Source organism: Nicotiana tabacum, chromosome 4 (genome assembly GCF_000715075.1).
Source record: "Nicotiana tabacum cultivar K326 chromosome 4, ASM71507v2, whole genome shotgun sequence".
Classification (NCBI taxonomy): Eukaryota; Viridiplantae; Streptophyta; class Magnoliopsida; order Solanales; family Solanaceae; genus Nicotiana; species Nicotiana tabacum.
The window spans coordinates 115,612,389-115,637,536 of NC_134083.1; the positions used below are offsets into that span (position 1 = coordinate 115,612,389).

General features: G+C 37.9%; 1 protein-coding gene across 1 annotated transcript in view; it reads right to left on the reverse strand.

The window, feature by feature from the left end:
• Positions 1-25,148, reverse strand: part of LOC107820741 (phosphatidylinositol 4-kinase alpha 1) — a 42,313-nt gene that overhangs the window by 12,540 nt on the left and 4,625 nt on the right. The window contains 19 exon segments of the mRNA XM_075252343.1: positions 2,874-3,069; positions 3,194-3,366; positions 3,918-3,962; positions 4,098-4,175; positions 4,584-4,850; positions 7,746-7,896; positions 7,988-8,121; positions 8,292-8,472; positions 13,032-13,246; positions 14,086-14,445; positions 14,568-15,062; positions 15,511-15,693; positions 15,793-15,951; positions 16,958-17,175; positions 17,329-17,497; positions 21,272-21,578; positions 21,656-21,783; positions 21,873-22,031; positions 22,173-22,343. Coding sequence (XP_075108444.1) covers positions 2,874-3,069; positions 3,194-3,366; positions 3,918-3,962; positions 4,098-4,175; positions 4,584-4,850; positions 7,746-7,896; positions 7,988-8,121; positions 8,292-8,472; positions 13,032-13,246; positions 14,086-14,445; positions 14,568-15,062; positions 15,511-15,693; positions 15,793-15,951; positions 16,958-17,175; positions 17,329-17,497; positions 21,272-21,578; positions 21,656-21,783; positions 21,873-22,031; positions 22,173-22,343 — 3,789 coding nt within the window.

Genomic DNA, 25,148 nt, shown 5'->3' on the forward strand with positions numbered 1-25,148 from the left:
GATTTAGTTTGGAAGAGCAAGCTTTGTGGAGAAAGGTTGAAAAACACGGACAAGAAGGTAAGTGGGTCTTAAAATGGCTTCCCCTTATGATGTTAGTGTATGGAAGTCCATCAGAAACTTTTGGCCTGCTTTTGCCAATTATGTCAATATAAAACTTGGTAATGGGATGAAAACTTCTTTTTGGAATGACAATTGAGCCCAACATGAACCATTAAAAGATTGATCTTTCTGTTTGAGCCAACAACCTGATGCATCTGTTGCTGAAGTTAGGGATAAATAGGGGTGGAATCTAAACTTTAGAAGGCTTTTGAATGCCTGGGAAGTGGATAGAGTAGCTGAACTTCTCAGAAGTTTGGGACAGTTTCCAGGATCTACAGCAGCTGAAGACAGTTGAATATGGCGGAGGCATTGCAAAGGTGTGTATAAAATAGCATATATAACACTCGATCACAGTGGGCAACAGAGATTCAAATGGCCTTGAAAGGAAATATGGAAAGTGAAGATACCTTATAAGGCGGCATGTTTTTCATGGAGTCTAGCCAAGGAAGCATGCTTGACCCAAGAAAAACTTATGTGAAAAGGGTTGCAGCTGTATTCTAAATGTTTTTTGAGTGAAAAAGATTCTAAGAGCATAAATCATCTCTTCCTAGCCTGTGAAGTTACTGACGAGATTTGGCAGCTTTTTTCAACATGAAAGGAATAAAGTGGGCTATGCCAAAGAATACATCAGAGCTGTTGGCATGCTGGATTAATACTGGAGGTACTGCTGGACATAAACAAAATGGTGGCAAATGATACCTGCTTGTGTATGGTGGACTGTGTGGAAGGAGAGAAATACAGATGCTTTGAAGGAACCCGCAACTCTGTACAGGAAGTCAAGATGAACTGCCTGTCTTTATTTTATTTTTGGTGTAAAAAAGATCTCCTAGATGATGCTGAATCTCTCAAAAAAAAGGGAGAATGCTTCTCTCTAGTTACTTCCACCTGTATGACTTTGACCCAGTGTTGTCAAAGGCGCGCTTAAGCCCTGAAGCAAGGCTCAAAACATGTTGAGCGCTTTGGGGAAGTTTCAGTGTCGCATCAAGGCTCTAAGGCGTACTACTCCTTGCCAATGTGTGTGATCCTGACAAGGCGACACTAAACAATTGATATTTCATTTTATCGTAATTTTTTTCAATTTATTCATGCTTATAATTATTGGTCTTGGAATGTATATACATATTTTTGCTTTTTCTCCAGTTGCGCCTTTTTTCATTAATGCCCACGCTTTATTTGCGCTTTGCGCTTAAAGCCCCAACAGAACTTAGAGTTTTTTTGCATTTTTCGCCTTTGATAACACTGTTTTGACCTAATTTACTATTTCCATGCTTACTTTTTCATCTTTCAGATTTGCAGTTTTATATCTGGATTCTGCTAGAGCAGATTTTGCTGATGCTGGCAGTATAGTACGCAGCACCTTAAAATTTTCTGGAAGAAGACATTTTATAGTTTGTCTGAGTAAGTCAGAATAGCTAGTAGAATTAAATTTTTGATTGCATTATAGGATCCTTCTTGATAAGACCGGCTTTTTGGAGTTTACAAGTATCATATATGCTTCAATTCATCTGATTGTGCTTCGATAGAATTCTCTGTGGAGTTCCTAATAATGCGCGGACGCATATAAATCTAGGAGTGCTCCTAGTGGTTACCTATTTCTCTTTCTTTTTCCCCTTCCTTCCTAAACTTACCGTTTTAAATTCTGGCTATTTCTTCCTGTAGCTTTGTGTCATAAAGACAACCACACATCCTTATCCTTTCCCAAAAAAAACTTTTTGAACCAATTATATTTCCAAATTCTCATTTAAAAAAACAGCACAAAATCAAGGCCCAAAAGACGCCTTTCAAATCTGTCAAAACTTGATATTTTCAATGATTTAATGAGAGTCTCACTTGATTTGAAATTCTCGTTAATTATATTCCAAGCCTGAAAATAGCCTCCGTTTCATCTTTCTAATCCTCCAATGCCTAGGCCATCACCCATCCTAATACCCATTTAACCTAACAATTTTCTACCCCTTTAACCCCAATTGATCTTTGACTCCTATTCTTACCTCAGCGTGGTATTTTTTTAATTTAAGTCAAGTTTCAAGCTGTCGCAGCAAGGACAGAGATGTAAAAATTTACAACTCAACATGTCATTGGCAAAGCTTCAACTTTTACCTCAGCATGGCATTGCAAATGAGATAAAGACAATATATATTTCACCCTCTGATATTATAAGCAATGACCAGTCCGAGTTCTATGCTACAACAGTAAAATGTCAAACTAAACCATTAAATTCAAAATAGAGTAATTACCTACTAATCGTTAATTATGAAAAAGACACTCATAAATTTTAATGATTTTCATTCACTTCTTTCAATACTTCTGAAGCAAGCCAGTCAACCATCCACGGGAATTAACTGAAAGAAGACTTAAGAGGAAGAAATGCCTTTAAATTTATACTCCCTCCGTTCCAGTTTATGTGAACCTATTTCCTTTTTGATCCGTTCCAAAAAGAATGATCTCTTTCTATATTTGGAAACAATTTAGCTTAAACTTACAATTCTAACCTTAATGAGAAGCTTTTATAACCACACAAATACTCTGGGCCCCTTTTTGACTGGTTTAGGACCACAAATTCCAAAAGTCTTCAGTTTTTCTTAAACTTTGTGCCCAGTCAAACAGGTTCACATAAATTGGAACGGAGGGAGTATATATTAGCTGCTAAGCATAACGGTGTGGTGGGGAAAAGTTGTGGCAGGAAGGCAAGACCATAGGCAGATTTTCTTTCATCTGAAATAAAATATCTAAGATCTAGATCAATAAAATACACTTATATCCCCTAATCATACCTTGAATATACAAGCTTGGGGTTTTATGTCATTTTGATCGCCATCTCGATCTGCAACGTTAAATGTGATCATAATAGGAACCTTGGCAGCTGATTGCAAGGGAATTCCACTATCAACCTGAATCCCTTTCACGATTTTATTAGGAGCTGTAGGTAGATAGAGATCATCTCCTTGCATCTCAATTTTCTCCAGCTCCCTAGTAAATGAAAATATGAGGTTTGTTCAAGATAGACAAATATCAGAAGGCACACAGCACCTATATATACAACATATTGTAGACAAATTGACAATATTAAATCTTGTTGCACATTTTACTTTACCTCCGAATGCCAGCTCGTCTCTCCTCCTTGGGGAGTGGATAGAGTGCGCCAGATATAGATGTAACCTTGTCAAAGAAATCAAACTCCCTTTGAAACACATCACGAGCCTTTTCATTGAACCCATCAATTATTCGTTGCCTCACAAGAGGAAGCAGGGCCAGAAATGCAGCATGCTGAAGATAAAATACAACGATATTGACAGTTATGAAATAGTGCAAATTAAAAATAAATCTATTAACCACTGAGTGAGAATGTGCAAGAACTTATGAGGTGGAACTACAAGAAAGACAAAATTCGTTGCCTTAAAAATTTTGGTCACCAGTCAACACAAAAGGTGAGAGAGATAGAGAGTGTGCAAAGTAAAAGGAAATGCATATGACATGCCTCTATGTGAGAGTTTCAGAGAGAAGTTGAATCATACAGAAAACAGATAAATGAATCTCCTTATCAGAAAAAGGATGGTTATAATATTGTCGCAAGGAGAAGTGCACCCCCCCCCCAACCCCCCAAAAAAAGTCAATTTGGAGGTATTACAAAGTCAATAGCTATACTCAAGGGAAATTACGTTTATTATCTGAAAATTAAAGTTTGCAGTTTCCAGAATCTTCCATAACATGGAGTTTATGCTGCATGCTCACAGAAAGAGGACCAGATAAGAGTGATTAGAAAAAGGTGCATTAGATGCTTTAAATGGAAGAGGTATCAGTTGAAAATTTTAATCTACCTTTGAAGAAGAATCTTTCCCTGACTCCGGCTCACAAGTCTCACCCTGCAAGCGTTATTCAGGTTAGTGGTTATCATAGAGAACAAGACCTATGTTCACCATAAAACAAGAGGGAACAGATTTAATTTTATCATACAAGGATAGCCATCTTAAAACAGAAACAAAGCAAAAGCTTCCCACCTGCAGATTCCATATTAGAATATGAGCGAATATGTCACTCCTTTGAGTAGCTCTCAGCAAGTATCCTTCTACTAATTTCTGCATGGGTAAACATCACATGATTAGGGTCAATCATGTCTATAATATGAAAGATGATTAAGCGTCTGTTTTCATTGATGAACACTACAGATGGGAAGTTGAGACACAAGGAAGGTATTATTGAGACTACTTCAAGATGAAAAGCCATTGTGATAGCTACTGTTTAATTCTAGTCATTTTTTCATACTACGAACAGAATCATTCATTTAATCGTTTATTATAACCATAAAATTGTTGTTCATTTAAGAATAATAATATCTGAAAACTGACAGGAATACTAAATCCAAGGTGTGAACTATGTAAAAACGTTGAACTAATGAATTAACTTCCAAGAATATATCGCTCTGACTTGCCGTCATGATTAAAAGAAAAGAACGAATTCACATCACAAAGTTAAGTAAAATGCACCTCGTCGTCATATCTCAGGGCCTGCACCAGCTGGGGCATGAAGAAGGTTACTCTTTGAGGAGGATAAGACTCCAACACCCTTAGAACATAAGCCATGACACGTGGATGACCCTTGTATGCTGGTGTGAGGAACTCCAGCGCCTGTGTAATTGAACAAGCAGCCCAGTGTGGCAATTGTTGTAGAAGTGTTGAATTTTCATCAATGGCTTTAGGTGTAACAAAGTATGGCAATGCTTCAGGTATGTGACGTATCTCCAATATATGCGACTGTAATAGAAACAAGATATTTATTTTCATCAGTCACAAAAAATAAAGAAAGGAAAAAATGGAAACAAAAATATAGGTCACCAAAATGAGTAGCAGTAACGGAATTTCAGTAACAGGATCAAGTGTTTGGTTAAAAGGACGACTAATAAGATTGTAAAACAGGCCAACTCAGAGAAATAGTGACAAGCCAGGAGCTGTAAACCAAGTTCTATTTCCTCTCATATAAGAAAATTCATAAAAAGAAAAAACAGATTCAACCTTAAGATGCTTTGGAAGACCATCAGCATCTCAAAAGAAACAGAATGATTTCTTCAGCTGATAAAATCATTATTTCTTACTTTATGCCTTCTCTTGGACTAGATTTATTCATACCAGAAAAGCTACATGGCCTAACACGATTGTCGTAGTGAGGAGAACAACTGCTCCGCAGCTCCAAACAATTCAAAATTTCAGGTTACAGTTGAGCAAAATGAGCATGCAATACAGAGAAATTAAGATAGCTAACAAGCAGCACATAAAACATAGCAGCTATGAAAAGAAACATATTTATTTAGGAGAAACATTCATCTGAGGTTTTTAGCTTATCAGACATGTAAAGCAGCCCTAGAAATTGTATGTCGCATTTTGATTTGTATCTGTCAAGAGATTTGACTTTGACAACTTAAAGTAATTAGACCGCTACAGTAAAAGAAAAAATCATGGCAATGAGCAAAAATTTAGTGAAAAGACCAAAAGGAAATATGCTGCCATAAAATTTCATGCTTGAATCAGCAAGGCAAATGGAGGCTAAGGCAAAGATGACCACAAGAACCATTCGACCAAATCTGAGGAAATGTTTGGTCAAGTCAACTACATTTCAAAACCATTCCAAAGCATTAAGAATGTATTTGGACTAGGCCATTGGAAGCTTTAGAAGCAAACACCTAAACTGGAATACTGGATCAATACTAAAATGACAAATGAGATCTGAAAAGATTGATGCAGAAAGCACAACAGGACATGGTTTTCAAGCATGTCCAAAATTATTGGATAGATTAAGTAAATTGAATGATAATCGGTTGGCTCTATACTATACAAGAAAAGAGATTTAGAATTACAGTAGTCTAGACTGTCAAAGTCATCATTTCTTTCATTCAGGAAATTAGTGTTGTTAAAATCATGGAGACTGTCTATTACTAGCTGGGTTGTTCCCAGTTTTTTGTAATAAGCAAATATATTTTATTAGAAGAAACAATCCCAAAAAAGGTGTCACCCTAAATAACACGTTTACACAAACCCAAAACATACGCAAAAGGAACTAGCTCTTAGTCCAATTTCTTTCCCAATCTTTATTTTGCATTAAACTCATTTCCCATCATAGTTGACACTGCCTTCCAACCATCATAAGTCACTCTTGTTTACTGCTTCCCCTCTTTCCTATCTGGTGGTTTTTCTTATCTTGGTTCACATCTTTGCTAACTCCTCCATTACATCATGAACAACATTACCTTTTTTAATAACATTTTAAGGAGAAAACAACCTTATGTTTTCATCTCAGATGCCATGATTTGCTTAAAGACTTAATATATCCTGCAACTCTGCCATCATGTTCAGATATTACCTAGTGGACCCTTATTAAAATTCCGTTAACTGATGGGTTGAACAGTTTCGTCAAGAGCCTTTAATGCATTCTTGGTTACCATTCTCCGATATCCAATTTTGACCCACTATCCCCTGTTGTCTTGTTTCAACTGCATCATCATATTCATTTCCCCACTCTTTTTCTAGATTAGAGTCCCCATCTGAGAGTATAATCCCCTTCTCCTACAGAATCCTCTCCAAAATCAAGAACCAGTAAAGCATTATGGGTTATCCTTTCTCTGAGATCCAATTACTCTCTATTCTCTGTTCTCTTGTTTCAACTCCATCACAATATTCATTTCCCCACTCTTTTTCTAGATTACAGTCCTCATCTTAGAGTATAATCCCATTATCCTACAGAATCCCTCTCCAAAATGATTGAGCTTAGTGTCAGCCAGATCACAGATCCCCAATAATGCATCATTTTCAGATGTTTCATATGAAGTGTTCCTTCCTAATTTTTTCCTCGTGATCCGAATAATTTTACTGAGGAAAGGTCTTTCCAAGCAAGGAAGACCAGAGGAAATAGAACTTGGAGCAGAGGAATTTTAAAGTCAAACATGTTTGTCGGAAATGCAAGGAAGCAGAACTTTATCCGATATTTCGGATCAACTTCAACTCTAGTCTTATCAAAGTGGACTTCATCAACTCCTTGTCTGTTAAATAGGAGCAACATCCCACATAATTTTTTTGTAATGTGGCACCTTCTCCGTGCTTATACGAATAAAACTTTACTTATCAGAAAAAGATGATACCAAGCCATATCTTACAAGCATATTGTACAGGAAGCATTCCTCCATCTTTTTGGCAAGAAAAATGTATTGAACATCTGATTGAGGTGGTGTTCCCATAGTAAAAGGCAACTTTTGTCCAATTAAAGCATCCTAACCTTTCTTTAAGGTGTAGAAAATTTCAGTCTACACTCAAAAGGAAAAGATGAAAATTAAAAAATCATAAGGGACATCTTTCTATTTCCTGGTCAGAAAATTTGTTACAGAGAACAGCCACCATATTATTGAAACTAGTTATGAAGCAAAAGTTACTCGAGAATGTTTGTCGTATGATTCACCAAGGCCCTTATTTTACGCGCTTTTGCATAAAAATTTCAACAAAATAGACAAATAATGCAATCTTCATCATCCTAAAGTCAACTTCATACGCAATTTCTGTTTCAAGTCATCTGTATTCTCTCTTAAAATATGTATCATTCAGGCACATTCATTCAGGGTTTAATAGAAAACCGAAGGATATGATGAGTGGGAATGAAAGACATACTTGCACCAACTGTGTTACTTCAGTCTTCAGATGATTATTTGTAGGAAACCTTGCAGCCAGACACAAAGCTATCTGAGGATCCACAGAAAAGGCAGTTCGAGCAAAATCGACCCATTTGTCGGAGCTGATTTTAAGACGTGAAGTGATTTCCCTGATGTTGGAAGAATTAATAACAATAGTGACAACCACATTAAAAGAAGTTAAAACAGGGAGAAAAACAATCAGTAATCGTTGTGCGTTACTTGGCAGTAGGTTGTGCCCAGACATCAAGTCTGTCAGCTTCATGCTGGCATAACATCAGAAGCAACTGTTTCCGCTTCTCCCTTCCAACAGCGTAGCTCTCCATTTGGCCCCAAACGGGATGGAATTGATCTCTCTGTGAGCATCATTAAGTTCAAAAAAGAGCACACGGACCATAAACAATTGTTTGCAATTAGAGAAAAGAAACTGTTCCCACGACAAAAAATAAAGATATTTTAGGCACAAAAAGTTTCACAAATGATGTAAGAACCAAAGTTTCCAGCGCCTCGATTATGATTATCTCACCACATCATTCAAAGAGTTTCCATTTTCCAGTGCCCGTCCTCTGGAATCAAGTTGGGGAGTATCTAATTGCTCATTCAAAAGATGATGGACAAACATAGAAACGGATTGTGCCTCACTCAGGGCAAGGTTCTTATTCATATCATACCACTCAGGTTGGTGAGCAAACCACCCCAATGAAGCCCTGCAATTGAACATCACCAAATGGTTGAATGCATCAGCAAATCAGCATACTCCTAAATAAGGCCTAGTCTAATGAAACATATTGAATCCATTGAGATAAACTTCCATAAACAAATAGACATATGTTTGTGAGCAACTTAATGTCTATTAGCAAGCTATTGGTCAGAAATGATGAGCAAGGAACTTCCACTACTCATTCCATGCCTGTATTCACAATGCAGGCAAACATACTAGTCCAATTAAATGTGTGAGAAAGCACGGGAGAAAATATATTATTGATATTAGATAATAAATACAATACAAGAGGTCCATATTTATAGCTATGCACTACAAGGAGATATTACTCCTCTTCCAATGTGGGACAAGACTACACTATACATACTAACACTCCCCCTCAAGCCGGTGCATACACATCATATGTACCGAGCTTGTTACACATGTAGCTAATACAAGAACCAGTAAGAGACTTAGTGAAAATATTTGCTAGTTGATCATTCGACTTTACAAACTTTGTAACAATATCTCCTGAAAGTATTTTTTCTCTGACAAAGTGACAGTCGATCTCAATGTGTTTAGTCCTCTCATGGAACACCGGATTTGACGCAATATGAAGAGCAGCTTGGTTATCACACACTAGTTCCATCTTGCTGATTTCTCCGAACTTTAACTCCTTGAGCAACTGCTTGACCCAAACTAACTCACACGTCGCCATAGCCATGGCCCGATATTCGGCTTCGGCGCTAGATCGAGCAACTACATTTTGTTTCTTACTCTTCCACGAGACCAAGTTACCTCCTACTAGAACACAATATCCAGACGTAGAACGTCTATCAAAAGGTGATCCTCCCCAATCAGCATCTTTGTACCCAACAATCTGCTCGTGGCCTCAATCCTCGAATAGTAATCCTTTGCCTGGAGCTGACTTTATATACCGAAGAATGCGAACAACTGCATCTCAGTGACTATCACAGGGAGAATCCATAAACTGACTTACAACACTCACCGGAAAAGAAATGCCAGGTCTAGTCACTGTGAGGAAATTCAATTTGCCAACCAACCTCCTATATCTCGTAGGGTCTCTAAGAGGCTCCCCATGTCCAGGCAGAAGCTTAGCATTCGGATCCATAGGAGAGTCAATAGGTCTGCAACCCATCATTCCAGTCTCCTCAAGAATGTCTAAGGCATACTTCCGCTGTGAAATAACAATACCTGAGCTAGACTGAGCGACCTCAATACCTAGAAAATACTTCAATCTGCCCAAATCCTTAGTCTGGAAGTGCTGAAAGAGATATTGCTTCAGATTAGTAATATCATCCTAATCATTGCCAGTAATAACAATATTATCAACATAAACCACTAGATAAATACACAGATTAGGAGCAGAATGCCGATAAAACACAGAGTGATCAGCCTCACTGCACACACAACCATTAAACTCCCCCTGAGCAACAAAATCAGATGGTTGCTCCATATAAACTTCTTCCTCAAGATCACCGTGGAGAAAAACATTCTTAATGTCTAACTGATAAAGAGGCCAATGACGTACAACAGTCATGGACAAAAAGAGACGAACAGATGCTACTTTAGCCACGGGAGAGAAAGTATCACTATAATCAAGCCCAAAAATCTGAGTATATCCTTTTGCAACAAGACGAGCCTTAAGCCGATCAACCTGGCCATCCGGGCCGACTTTGACTGCATAAACCCAACGACAACCAACAGTAAACTTACCTGCAGGAAGAGGAACAAGCTCCCAAGTGCCACTCGCATGTAAAGCAGACATCTCGTTAATCATAGCATGTCGCCATCCTGGATGAGATAGTGCCTCACCTGTAGACTTGGGGATAGAAACAGTGGACAAAGAAGATATAAAAACATAATGAGGTGACGACAGACGATGATAACTTAAACCGACATAGTGGGGATTCGGATTAAGTGTGGATCGTACACTTTTGCGGAGTGCAATTGGTTGACTAAGAAGAGACAAGTCCGCAGTAGGTGCAGAATCTGATGCGGGGCGTGAATCACCTGGGCCTGATGCTGGATGTGGACGACAATGATAAGTCAAGAGTGGTGGAGCTGCAGAAGGTTGAACTGGATTATGTGGAGGATCCGGAGCTATAGGTGGTGGAGCTACAACTGGAGCTCTAGGTGGTGGAGCTACAACTGGAGCTGTAGGTAGTGAAACTGGAGCTATAGGTGGTGGAGCTACAACTGGAGTTGTAGGTGGTGGAGCTAGAGTGATTGAATCTCCAAAAGATGAAACTGGTAGTACCTCAGAAATATTTAAGTGATGACCTAAACTTGTGAAGTATGATTGGGTTTCAAAGAAGGTAACATCAGCGGACATAAGGTACCGTTGGAGGTCAGGAGAGTAGCATCGATACCCCTTTTGTGTTCTCGAGAAACCCAGAAATACACACTTAAGAGCACGAGGAGCTAACTTATCTGTTCCTGGAGTAAGGTTATGGACAAAACAAGTGCTTCCAAAGATACGGGGTGGAAAAGAGAACAAAGGTAAGTGGGGAAACATGACAGAGAATGGAACTTGGTTCTGGATAGTTGAAGATGGCATACGGTTAATAAGATAGCAAGATGTAAGAATTGCATCCCCCAAAAACGCAACGGAGCATGAGATTGTATGGGTAGGGTACGAGCAGTTTCAATAAGATGTCTATTCTTTCTTTCAGCTACCTCATTTTGTTGAGATGTGTACGGACAAGATGTTTGATGAATAATCCCATGAGATTTCATAAACTGCTGAAATGGGGAAGACAAATACTCTCGGGCATTATCACTACGAAATGTGCGAATAGAAACCCCAAATTGATTTTGAATTTCAGCGTGGAAGGTCTGGAAAATAGAAAACAGCTCAGATCGATTTTTTATCAAAAATATCCAAGTGCACCTGGAATAATCATCAATGAAACTGACAAAGTAGCGGAATCCCAAGGTGGAACTGACCCGACTAGGACCCCAAACATCTGAATGGACTAAAGTAAAAGGTGACTCTGCTCGATTATCAAGACACCGAAGGAAATGGGAGCGAGTATGCTTACCGAGCTGACATGACTCACACTCTAGAGCTGACGAGTGAGATAAACCAGATACCATTTTCTGAAGTTTTGACAAACTGGGATGTCCCAACCGTTTATGTAATAAATCTGGTGAATCAGTAACAGAACAAGTTGTAGAAGGAAGATAAGATGTGAGTCCATGTGATTTAGCAAGGATAAGGTAATAAAGTCTGTTTGATTCACGCCCGATACCAATGATCCGCCCCGTACTGCGTTCCTGTATAAAAACATGGTCATCAAAAAATAAAACAGCGCATTTAAGTGATTTGGCTAAGCGACTAACAACTATGAGATTAAAAGGACTATTAGGAACATAAAGGACTGAATCTAAAGGTAAGGAAGGAAGTAGGCTTGCTTGACCTATTGCAGTTGCCATGGTTTGAGACCCATTGGCCATTGTGACTTTTGGAAGAGATTGAGAATACGAAATAGTAGTGAAAAGAGATTTGTTACCAGAAATATGATCTGATGCACCTGAATCAATGACCCAAGACTCAGAGGATGAAGATTGGGAGAAATAAGTCACGCTATTACCTGTTTGAACAACAGAAGCTATCTCAGAAGATGTCTGCTTACATGCTTTGTACTGAAGGAACTCAATATAATCTGCTAAAGAAACCATCCGACTATTCAAAGCATCGGTTCCTATGTCGCTACGAGATGTCGGCTTACATGCTTTGTACTGAAGGAACTCAATATAATATGCTAAAGAAACCATCTGACTATTCAAAGCATCGGTTCCCATGTCGCTACAATTTATAGTAGTAGGATTAACTTGAAATAGTAGAAATAAGTAACTCCGGTGAGAAAACTGAAGAAATAGCTTGAAAAACACTGTTTACAGCAGGAAAACAGAACACTGTTCTGTGCTGGAAACACTATTCACGCTGAAAAACACTGTAGCTCGCCGGAATCTACTGTAGCTGACGGAAAGACTCAAATTGATCAGAATGTAACACAACCAGTGAGGGTAGGATCGAAATTACCCGGCGATCCTACTGTTCACCTGGAACTTTTTCAAAATCTGGCCGGAACAGTGCTCAGGCGCCGGCGCGTGGGTCAGATCTCGCCGGAAAATTTTTTTCTTTTCCAGGCGCGTGAGGGCGCGTGGACGTGTGTTTTCCGGTGGGATTGACTGGGGTTTGGTCGTCGGAGCCTGAGGAGTCTTGTGGTGCTGTTGGTTTTTGCACAACACCGACAGAAAGTGATTTGCTTATGGACAGCCTTCTAAGTCGCCGGAAAATTGTACGGCGAAGAGGTCTTTGTTCCCGGAAGTCGCTGGAATGATGCACAGCGACGAATTTCTCACTAATGCTCTGATACCATGTGAGAAAGCACGGGAGAAAATATATTATTGATATTAGATAATAAATACAATACAAGAGGTACCTATTTATAGCTATACACTACAAGGAGATATTACTCCTCTTCCAATGTGGGACAAGACTACACTCTACATACTAACAAAATGCAAAGTTTTTACCTATATATTCTGTCTTCCAGAAGCTGAAGCCCAGCCCTGAGGTTTTGCAAATTACCCTGTGACTTGCACGAGCAAAACTTCAGCCCAAGTAGCATCAGGGTGAAAAATGTGCCAGTAGCAGCAGGGTGGGAAGAAAAGTTCCAAGGTAGTTTGGTGGTTCCTTGCAACAACCGCCCTAAAAGTAAAAGCTGTGAAACACTATCATGTCGAACAACCTGCAAAGACAAGTTTTTCAAAACCAAAAAAAAAAAGTAGGAAAAAAAAAACTACAACTTGAACATTTATGAAATACATTTAAGAGAATCAAAAGGCTGAAACAATGATTATTTTAGCAACATTATCAAGAGAACATAAAGGCAGCACTTTTCACAAGAAAGGTTTGTTGTTTGTTTATTTTTCAATGTATGGTTTAAGCCATGTTTCATAGGCAACTATTGACAGTCTGGAAAAAGAGTGTTGCAAGAAGTTAAAGAGCAAAAACTGAGAAGCCGTCAAGGAACAGAAAATATAATCATTTCAATTGTGATGAAGTTAGTAGAAAAAATTATAGTAGTAGTTTTACCACGGCATCACCACAGTCCAACTAATCCAAACACAGATTCAACAAGCCAAGTACTCATATATCATAGTACTATACAAAGAAACAGCATTAGTGCGAGAAATTGGTGAGGAAGGAAACCAACGAGGGGCTTCTCTTACAAGTGCTGGAAGATACTCGGTAAAAGTTATACCAGACCAAAATACAATGAAAGAAGAGAAACAACAGCTAAAGACACCAATATTGTGAAATAGGTATTGCTAATTTGCCATGGAAAATCACATCTATTTAACTCGAAACCCTAGTACTTGAGTATTATGATTGAAGCAAACATCATATTGACATATTCATCTAATTAAATTTCAAATAAGTGATAGGACAACCGTACTTTAACATCATCTCTAAAGTCTAACCTAACCATTTTTGGGTGGACAATAGATCAGTGTATGTTTGATTATCGCATTGGTTCATAGGGAGCAGCTAAGAGAGTGAAAGCATTAAAACATTGATAATCACCTCAAAACGATCAATGAAAAAACCAAGCCATAGTTTGTGGGCCAATATTTGATCAACGGGATCCTTTTCAGGTGGTGCTTCTGGCTCCCCGGCAACCAGATGAGGCCTTAATTTAGCAGCAGGTCCACTACACCTAACTTCAGATGCAAAAAGACCTCGCTTTGTGTCGACTGTCCACAACCATGCATCGACGAGCTCAGCAAGTACCAGAGAACACAGTTGAGGAGCAGCTGAAACCAACCATGTCCAAATAAATACACCAGTCTCCATGGCATCAGATGTCAATATATAAGCTGGGCACCAGCAAAGAAGACGTAAAATTTGTGAAAAGCTTTCTACATTTGATTTAGTATCTGAACCCTGTGGACAACAGCAAATACGGTAACATGTAAAGCGATAAAGAAAATTTAAGGGGAGAAAAAAGGAAGTTTCATCCCAGCCTAAGAATGCAAAGACTGGTAGGAATTAGAAACTTTTTGTACCAGATGAGAGAGAAGCAAAGCAGTTGCTTGAGAACAAGTTTCATGGAATGATGACTTATCCACTTCTTCCCCTTTTTCTGCAGTATTAACAAATTTCTGCAGCAGTCGGACAAACTTTGTAAGTAAAACCTCAGAAAAGGACTCAGTTTTTGGCTGCAAACTATCCACCATATCACCGGGACCCAATGCTGGCCGATCAAGGCTACCAATACTCTCATATAACCTTCTCATCCCTGCAATTTCTCCAGCATGATTACACTTCGCAGTTGCACTGATCATACCAGTACTGAGCACCTCTAAATTAAACGCCTCCGTCAATTTTAATTTTGCTCCAGATGCTGCAGCTGCTGCAGCCATAACAGCAGGAATATTTGCTGTTTTTGTTCCGGTCCAACAATCATTTTTACCAGTACCAATTTTTATCTCGGATAAGAGAGAAACAACTTCTGCTGTAGGCTGTGATTTTTGCCAAGTGTTTGCTTTACAAAGCTTTTCCTGAAGGAAGGAAAGAGAGACTAGCTAATAGTATGTGCAATAGAAAATGTAATAGGATAGAAAAGAAGATAAAAATCCAGTAAAACATCTGCACAAACCACGCAAATTCAGATCTTTAGGCAAAAAGGTATCTGAGATTTTAAACTTCGTTACTAAATAAAGCTAAAATACCATCTGCACACAAAATATTTACTCCTACATAAAAAAGACAATGTGTTTACCAATGTTAAAGACTAGTGATGTTTTTCCAACAAAATAATTTTTTGTCTGCCTGTATTGTCGCGGAGAGATAGACCCAAATATTCATTTTGCACTCTAAGCAAAGTGCATCAATCCCTTAGCAAGAGCAAATGAACATAGGCAAACAAACATACTTGAAAAATGTAATACGGAGGAAAAAAGGTGACACAGCCTTGTCATGAAACTCGAAACTGATGGAATAACAAACCTGAAGAAGCCCCTGACTAGTACAAGGAGCCTGTGAAAGTGAAACAATTATCCATTCGCGAACAGTTCTTTGGTACAAAGAGCGAATAGTAGCAACACAAGCAGGATCATTGACTACAGATGAAGGTGGATCATTGTGCACAGAAAACAACAGTGAATCTAGACAAGAAGAATTCCACAAAATCTGCAAGCCAGTAAATTATTTAACCGTTAGTATCAACCAATGGCAAGAAGCAAAGTAAAACAAATTTGACACTCGATACAAGCAGCAGCGAAACGCCACCTGAGGAAAGCGATCTCTTAATTGATTCAGCAAATTGACTGAGATATCTCGTATATGCTCATCCCTTTGAGACAAATTTTTTACAAGGAAACTGGCATGTGTGGACAACGTAGATTCCCTATACTCTGCTTCAGGTCCAGTCTCAGACATCCTATCCTCCTGCAGCAAGTTACAAAAAAGAGAAGAAACTGAATGGGGGGATGCAAGAGAAGAGGATCAGCAATTTATGTTTGTTTAAAAACTATGATCTCCATTAGCTTTTTCACTAAGAAAAAGTAGCTAAAAAGGTATGCTATACAGTTCAAAGTTGATTTCTAATGTGACGAACTTTGTCCATAACAGTTTCAAAATGTTCGTCTTCAGCTAAAGAAATTTAAAATGCTCTAAGTCGAGTACAGATATACGCAATTGCCTCCAGATGCAAAAAGAATGCCCCTTATCCCTATTTTCTACGATAAATTCCCACGCAATCCCCCAAAGAGTCTAGATGGAAAGAGGCTACGCCGTTTGATGCATATGATGGTGGAATGCAATAACCAATAAGAAGCAAAATAATCAGCAGTTTTGGTCTGCACTCGTTCAGAAAGAGAAAACAACAATGAAAACAACGTACTATTTAGGCAATTGAGAATTTTGCAAACAAAACGAGGGGCTAAATTGTTTCGAAGGCATAAATTGGAAGCTAACAAATTCGTAAAGAGAGAAGGGAAGACAGTTATTAAAATATCCATATGGGAAACACACACAGCAAAGGCTATTTAACGTACAAGATACACATATAAATTGTAAGCAAAGCTGAATACAGAACATTATTGCACATAAGTTAAAAATACAAACAAGATGTATACAAAGATGAATGCTGAATTTAATAGATATAAGTTAAAATGTTTAAGTAAACAAACCTATCATACTCTGAAAATATACAGTTTAACTGTTCTTTTTTTTTTCACTGCATTTGGTATTCGACAATATTTTTCATTTAGTTCTATGAATTCTCGATGATTTGTGCATTCTGTTTCTTTCACTTAACTTGCATTTCTGGTATCCTTCAACCATCATATTATAGTACCCTTTATAAGAAAATTTAGATATACTGGTAATTTATAACCTTATAACTGCAAGTGATTAGTGTGTACAGCAAGACATAGCAGAAAGTTATAAGTACCAGCCACGCTACTGCTGTTTCAAAAGCCCTGTGAACAATTGCAGTCAAGCACTGAGAGACAGCCGGCGTGAGACCAGGACTCTTTAAGTATTCGAAGACACAGCTGAAGGCACTTCTAGAAGCTGTTGAACTAGGGCCCACACTGAGAATCCCACCATTACTACTAAACCGTATGATCTCCAAAAATGCTACAGCAAGTAGATAAGTTGACTTGACACCTGTAAAGGCCAAATAAAAATTATCTGTGAAGCCTAGAAACATCTCGATCATCATTTGTATCTAAGCAAAGAACATCTCAAAAACAATTAAAATTCATTAAGAACTTGATTTCCTTCTCAAAGCAAATCCTAACACGAAGAAATTCAACAAACCGGAAATTGTGCTCATCGCTGAAACTTCCATACGCCCTCCTAAAGCAGCAGAAAGAGCAGTTCTTTGGCTAACGGCGGCTTTCTCATTGCCACTACCACGCCGACTACCTGGGTTATGAAGAGCATTAAGTTCCAACTCATCTTCAAGCCACTTCACGGAGCTCACAACCTGGTAAACAGCACGTCTTAGACACCTTATATAAACTATTCGGTTAAACGAATTACATTATTAACATGAAACGAAAAACATTACAAGATTCAAGATGAAAAGAAATCGCACATTTATTGGCCTATTACTTTTGAAGTTATGGCTTGTGAGTAGGATAAACTATACTACCTTGAAGTAAATAACAAGAACAACATCCCATAATCTTTCTAGTCTCTTTGTCTCCACATATCACATCCCTCACAATGGTTTAAAAGCTAAAAGCGCACAAAAATGATATGATTAAAGCGAGAAGTGAAGCGAAGGCTTCCTTGAAGTGAGTTGTAAAGTTTACAAAAATATAAAAAAATCAAACATATATCAGTTTAGTACTATAATAATATCTCAATTAATATAACTAATTCTGGCATTCAGTATGCAATAATGTTGATAGTAATCCAGCTTCTCAAAGTTGAGATTCAATAAACCAACAATTTTTCGTTGGGATCACTTTGTGTGTCATTGTTTGAAGCACACACTTCTATGAAGTGCATGGCTTCACTCATCAGACGACAAGCCTTCATTTCACATCATTTCATCGCTTCAAGCGACGAAGCAATGGCTTCTAACAACATTGATCCCTCCCTTCTCAGAAAATTGAGATCAAGAAAAATATCAAACATGTGGATAATTATGTTATCTTTAGACATGTGATATCCTTATTTTCGGTTTGGAAGTAAAATGCACCAATACTGTAGTTCTTTCCACTCAGTCAAAAGGACCAAAACAAAAGAGACAGCCATATAAGAGACTTATGTAATGAGAACTCGAGGAACTTTATTTTTTTGATAACCAAGAAATCCCCGAGGCCCAGTGGCCCTTGATCCAAAATTCGATAGATAGTGGGGCCGCCACTCTACCTTTCTCGACTTAAATACCAGGCTTTTGTCTCTCGCAAGTTAAAAAACGTATTGTGCACCTAATCCACTAATCACGGGTTGCGATCTTACCACTAGACCAGAGCCCTGAGGGCAAGAAATTGAAGAACACAATCACAAGACATGCTCATATAAAAATCGTCTAATGAGAGGTTTTTCTAGAAACCTTAGCTACATTCATAGAATTAGATGTGCTAAAGTAAAGGATGTCACGAAATATATTAGGGTTAGAAAGGCTTGTGATAAACCCAAATAGTATCCCTATAAAGGTTTGGAAGTGCCTTTGGGATGTCGGAATACCATAACTAACCAAGTTACTCAATGTCATTATATTAAGAAGTGAAAAGACGCCAAACAAGTGGACAAGAGTACCTTGGTTCTGACTATAAAACAAATGAGATGTTCAAAGTTGTGTCAATCAACTAGATATAAATTGGGTCAATGATGAAACTTTAGGAAAGAACAACAGAGTGTAGCCTTGGAGACATTAGAACACTACAAATGTGATAAGCGACAAGTTTGGTTTTATGTCTAAGCAGACCTACAACCAAAGATATATTATTGAAGATTGATGAAAGTTTATAGAGAGACAAAGAAGGATCTCTATGTGCTATTCATTGACATAGATAAAAAATAGATATGATAAAGTGCTATGAAAAGTCTTTTGGTGGGTGTCTGAAAAAAAGGAACTCATACCAAGTACGTAATTACTGTAAAAGATATTTAAGAGCAAGTTGTCACATGTGTGAGAATAGTGAGAAAAGTTTCTCATGACCGTGGATTTACACCAAGGATCTGCCTTGAACTGATACTTGTTTTAGCCTAGTTATGCATGAATTAATCAATAGTATCTTGATAGCATACAGGATGATATTCATTGTGTACAATTTGCAGTTGATATTGTGTTAACTCACAAACTAGCTAGGGAATATTGTGGAGAACTACTCAGAGCAAGTAGTTTAGAATAAGTAAAAGTAAACATAATACATGAACAGCAAGTTTAGGCCAGTGTTATCAAAGGCGAAAAGCGCAAAAAAGCTCTAAGGTCTGGTGGGGCTTTAAGCGCAAAGAGCAATAAAGTGCGGGCTTTAATGAAGAAAGACGCAAATGGAGAAAAACTACAAATATCTATATATATATATATATATGTGTGTGTGTGTGTGTGTGTGTGTTATCCAAGGCTAATATCTATAAGCATGAATACCAAATACATGGACAAAGAAATTGAAGAAAATTTAAAATAAAGTGAAATATCAATTGTTTAGTGTCGCCTCTTCAGAATTACGCTCATTGGAAAGGAAAAATATGCCTTAGAGCCTTGATGAAAACACTTAAGCGCCCGCTAAGCGAGACGAAGTGCCCAACATGTTTTGAGCCTCGCTTCAGGGCTAAGCGCGCTTTTGAACTTTAGGCCCATAAGAAGAACAAAGATAAAATAAGATTGGACGGAATTGTTATGCATATATGCAGAAAATTCGGATATCTAGACTTAGTGCTCTAAAGGAATGGCATAATAGAGACCTAAAATAGGAATGGTCCAAATGGAGGATTGATATGCAATGTAAATTATGAAGATACCTAATAAATCAAAAGATAAAAGATAAGTTCTATAGAACAGTTGTGAAACGGGTAATGTATATGAAGTGAATATTATGTCTCAAATAAGTGTTGTAGAAATGCAAGTGTTAAGATCTCTACTTTTTCTGATGAAGTGTTAAGATCTCCACTTTACCCCAAGAAAATGCAAATGTTAAGATGAATATACAATCATATAAAATTAGACAAGGTTAAAAACAATCACATCAGATAGAGGATGCAAGTAGCACAAATAGAAGATAAATTGAGGAAAAGTCGTCTGAGATGGTTTGATCATATCCTAAGTAGACATCCAATATGCAGAAGCATGACAGTACAATAATTGAAGGTACTAAAAAGAGACAGTGCAAAGCGCAAAATCACGTTGAGAGGAAAAAAAAACAGCCCGGTGCACTAAGCTCCTGCTATGCGCGAGGTCTGGGGAAGGGTCGGACCACAAGGGTCTATTGTACGCAGCCTTACCCTGCATTTCTGCAAGAGGCTGTTACACGTTGAGAGAATTAGCCTCAAAAGAACTTTAATCTATCAGAATTAATGCTAACTTAGCTAACAACTAACAACTTTTAAGCAAGGATCCTGCAACATCAACTAGTTTGATTTAGACTTAGTTCTTATTGTTCTTTAAGTTACACTAGGTTTGGTAGAAATAAGTGTGAGATTTAGAGAATCCTAACTTAGAAAACCTTTAATTTGCCTAAACAGATAAATTATTTACGAATATTGGAATGAAATGGATGAAGGGGGGCCTTGGAGAAGGGGTGTCTTGGAGCAATGGTAAAGTGTTCGAGCCGTGGAAGCAACCACTAATGCTTGCATTAGGTTAGACTATCTACATCACACCCTTAGGGTGCGGCCCTTCCCCAGACCCTGCGTAACGCCGGATACCTTGTGCATTGGAATGAAATGGATCCGCAAAATGAACCTTTTTTTCTGTTCATGTTGTTGTGATGTAGGTTTTTCCAAAATGAACCTCATCTTAATCAAGGAAGATGAAGAAAAAGAGCAAAATTAGAGCTAAATGAGTAAGAGGAATTACTAGGAAAACCGCTAAACTACTAAGTTGGGATGAAAATATGTAGCACACATGACATAGGAATGCACCAACAGGTGCAACATCTTAAGCATTTTCTTAACATGTTTCTCGAGATTGACCTACAATAGTTGCAACAAGGCAGCAATTTCAACATAAGTAGTAAGCATTCTAGGAGAAGATGATAACAAAAATTTCTTAGACGCTGAACTTCTAAGTCAGAACCAAACTTACAAGTGGTGGGGTTCCTTGAGAAATGCGTTGGACAGCGGAGGACCAATCAGCACTCCACATGTATGGACCACTCACCGCTTGAAGTGCAATTGCTCCCATGCTACCAACACTGTTTAGAGTCGTTGATACTGACTTTGCCATGCCATTAAGGTTCTGTAATGGAGGAGCCAACCCAAAGAGAGCAATATAGAACCACAAGTTTCTAAACAACTTCAAGAGTGAAGGTTCAACATCTACAGTAGGATCAAAATCTGAACATATCTCAGCCACGGCAGGAAGGAGAGGCCCAAGAAAATCTGCTCCACTCCTGCAAAATACAGTCCCTGAGTTCATCCAGAAACACTCCAGTAAAGCACATTCTCAGCCAACATTACAAAAACCTACTTTCCACTTTTTGACTCTGCAGCCAAGCCCACATCTGAGCACAGGGATAGCAAACGTTGACGGTAGTCTGTACGCAACTTAGGAGTAGTCAAATCTCTGGCAATCAGAAGAAATCCTGCGGGAAGTGTCTAGAATGTGATTGAACATGTGAGCAATCGATCAATTAAAGATAATGATAATTAACTGCTATAATATGATAAAAACACCATGATCCCACCTCAACACGCTCTGTTGTGGCCTCTGGGGCTGTGGTCTTACTTTCAGCTGAGCCAACAGCAGCAAGTTTACTTAAGTAACTCCTTGTCATCAGAACAACAGCTTCACGGTAGGACTTCTCAAAACCTAAACTTGCCATACGAGCAACAGCATCAAGAAGCTGCAGCAGCTCAACAAAAACAGGTTGAGTAACTCAGAAAGTGATTCAATTAGCTCAGTTAACAGAGTAAAGGCTTTCAAAACTTGAGTAAATGTTGCAGAGATACTGCACTAGGTTTGTGATGAAAAGAGATTTTCATACTCGGAGTCTCAATAAGCCTGGTATTGATGCATCACGCTCCTCTAAACTTTCAATGAATTTAGGCAATATCATATCCACAATTTCAGGCCTCTTAACTGAAGAATTCAGATCAGCTAGTAACCTTATAACGTTCAACTGCAGGGAAGGAGCTGCCTGCTTCTCCTTCTCTACCTGGAAATGTAGGCAGTTGCAAATAATATTATCAAAACAGAGACTAATAAAGAAACACTAAGAGAATTAAGCAATATGTCCTCCATGAAAAAATGCAAATACATGTAAGCCTCTTAGGTGGGTGTTACCATATTCTACGAGATTCCCCACCTTGGTTTGTAGAAGTATTTCATGAATATAAAGCATTTATTGGAAAAGGAGAGGATATTTAGCAAATGTTTTTTTAGATTGTTAAGGGAATAAATACTATTTTGTCACAGGCCAACCAGAAAGATGCTTGTCTAATGGCACAACTATGAATTTGCTCATCAAACTGTGATTTCAAACCTCTACTTGCAGAAACTTAGATATTCCAAAGCTATAGCTCAGTTGGTTGGCTACCTGAACTTTCAGCTTGTTGGTGAAGGTTCAATTCCCCACCATGTAATCCTCTCCCCCCTTTCCCCTTCCCCTATCCCCTATGTAATTAAAAAGATTTTGAAAAAACAATAAATAAATAAAAAACAAAAAAAACTATACTTCAGCTATAGGTTGTGCAGCCTGTAAAGCTGGATAACAAGCAAACTTCAATGTAAATGGATGCATATAAGCTATAAAAGTATTAGATTTCAATGCTTTATCATCAGCAAATGTCAAGAAGAAGACCAAGAGATTTTCTCAGGTCAAAGGAAAACTAACTTCGATTGTTTTCTTTGATGAGTAAACTATTTTCAACTTCTTTTATTGGTAACATATCTTCTTCTTATTTTATTTTTTTTTGAGAGGGAATCATTAAACAATTCCTTATCAGTCTTGACTCCTTTCAATAGGAACAACAATTCAACTAGTACATAACAAGTATGGAACAAAGAAATATAATGGTACTAGGTTGACCTAAAGTCTTCCTATTTATATAGCAGGATCAAATAGAATTGAAGGAAAATGAATGTGATAAGACAGAATTTTTGATAAATTATATTTTTTTGATTGGTAACTATCTCAACTTTTTTGATACAAACTTTTCACAACATTTACAACGAACAACAACGAAACGAAATATTTCACATGATATACCAATTGACTCCTAAAGGAAAATCAAACATACAGGTCCCTAAGCAAGCATTCAAAAAGCTAAGCACAATTTCTAAGGGGTCCGTGACTCACAAGAAAAATCCTTCCCTTCTGTGAGCCTAGGAGAAACCAGAAACTCAACAGTGCAGATTAAACCACTAATCAAGACATTAAATGCCAAAAGTTTTGTCCTTGCAGCATGAAAGAGCACATTCAGTTTTTTATTATCAAAACTAGAGAAAGAGCAAATTTCTGAGGGAAATAAAGAGGATGTTTACACAACAATCAGTTGTAAAAATTACAGACATTTGAGGCACAAGTCAATCTTGTCCGTTCTTAGGCCTTAAAACAACCAAATCTAAGAAAAAACAAAAGCTCACAGACTAATCTTGAACTCACAACTTGATAACACAGTTTTACTTCAAGAAAAATAGATAAAAGCTTGAATAATGACCTAGCAATTGAAGCAGAACACAATGAAGCTAGACTCTAGAGTTGGGTCACAAGGAAGCTAGACTCTACTGGAGTAAATTAAGAGGGAGAAAGATAGATGAATTTAATTTACATTAACTGTAAGATCAAGTGAACTGCAGAAGTCGCCACACATTTTAACAGTTAACACACATTCAATGACACAGTCTCTGATCTATACAGTCAAAAGGGTCTTCACCACTCCAAGTTATCAACATGAAAAAGCTGATAGGAAACAATCAACCTGGAAATGCCAGTTTTTGTGGGAGAGGGAAGGAGTGGCATTAATCAGCAGTGTGCTAGATACTCTTCAAACATACTTAATGTCTCATTTCTATGACATCAAAGGTGGAAATGTTGCTCAACAGCATAGGAAGGACTTTTATGTGGGAAGGAAAAGCGAAAATCTTTTTTGGCAGAATACCTCGTGACCCCCCTAAACTTGACATGTTTTATTTAGTGCACACTGAGTATACACAGAGTATATACCAAGTAAAAGTTCAATGTCACAAAAATATCTTCCTTCAATTCCAGGCCACCAATTATGACTAAACATTTTTTTGTTTTTTCATCAATATAACCAAAAAGGTTGCTTGTATAGTTTAGGCTTAGCTAGGTAGATAAAATGGTAACAAAAAACCCATAATTTTGCAAGGAAAACACATTGAGGTAAATATGACATCACAAAATTAAACCTGAAAATGCTAAAAAGGAGCAATCTTGACACACACGTGTGAATTTTTACCTTGAAAATGCTAAAAAGCTAAGTTGCTCGGACTCTTCACTTTCAGTGCCGCACCCGTGTCGACACGACGTGGGTGTGGGTATGGGTGTGGGATCCGTGTCGGATCTGGTCAACCGATTTTGGGTACTTTGACCAAAATCAACGAAGAAATTTGGGATAGATATAATGATTTTTGAAAACAAATCAAAAGCTAGGGTGATATGGAAGAAAATGGAATACCTTCTATATATAAATTTCTATGTCAGTCCTTTTCCTTTTATCTCCTTCTAAAATTCTACTCTTGTTCAATATTTTCTCCTTCTCGGAATACCTTGTAAGTTTTCCACATAATGCCTCATAATTTAGACATATTTTTATAACTCTATTTTTAAATAATTGAATTATTTTTAGCCGAATCCCCGCACCCATATCCGTACCTGGATCCGTACCCCCGAATCTTTAAATTTAGATCATGAAGGATCTGACCTCTAGATCCGCACCCGTATCGGACACCCGCACCCGAGTCCGAGCAACTTAGCTAAAAAGGAGTAATCTTGACA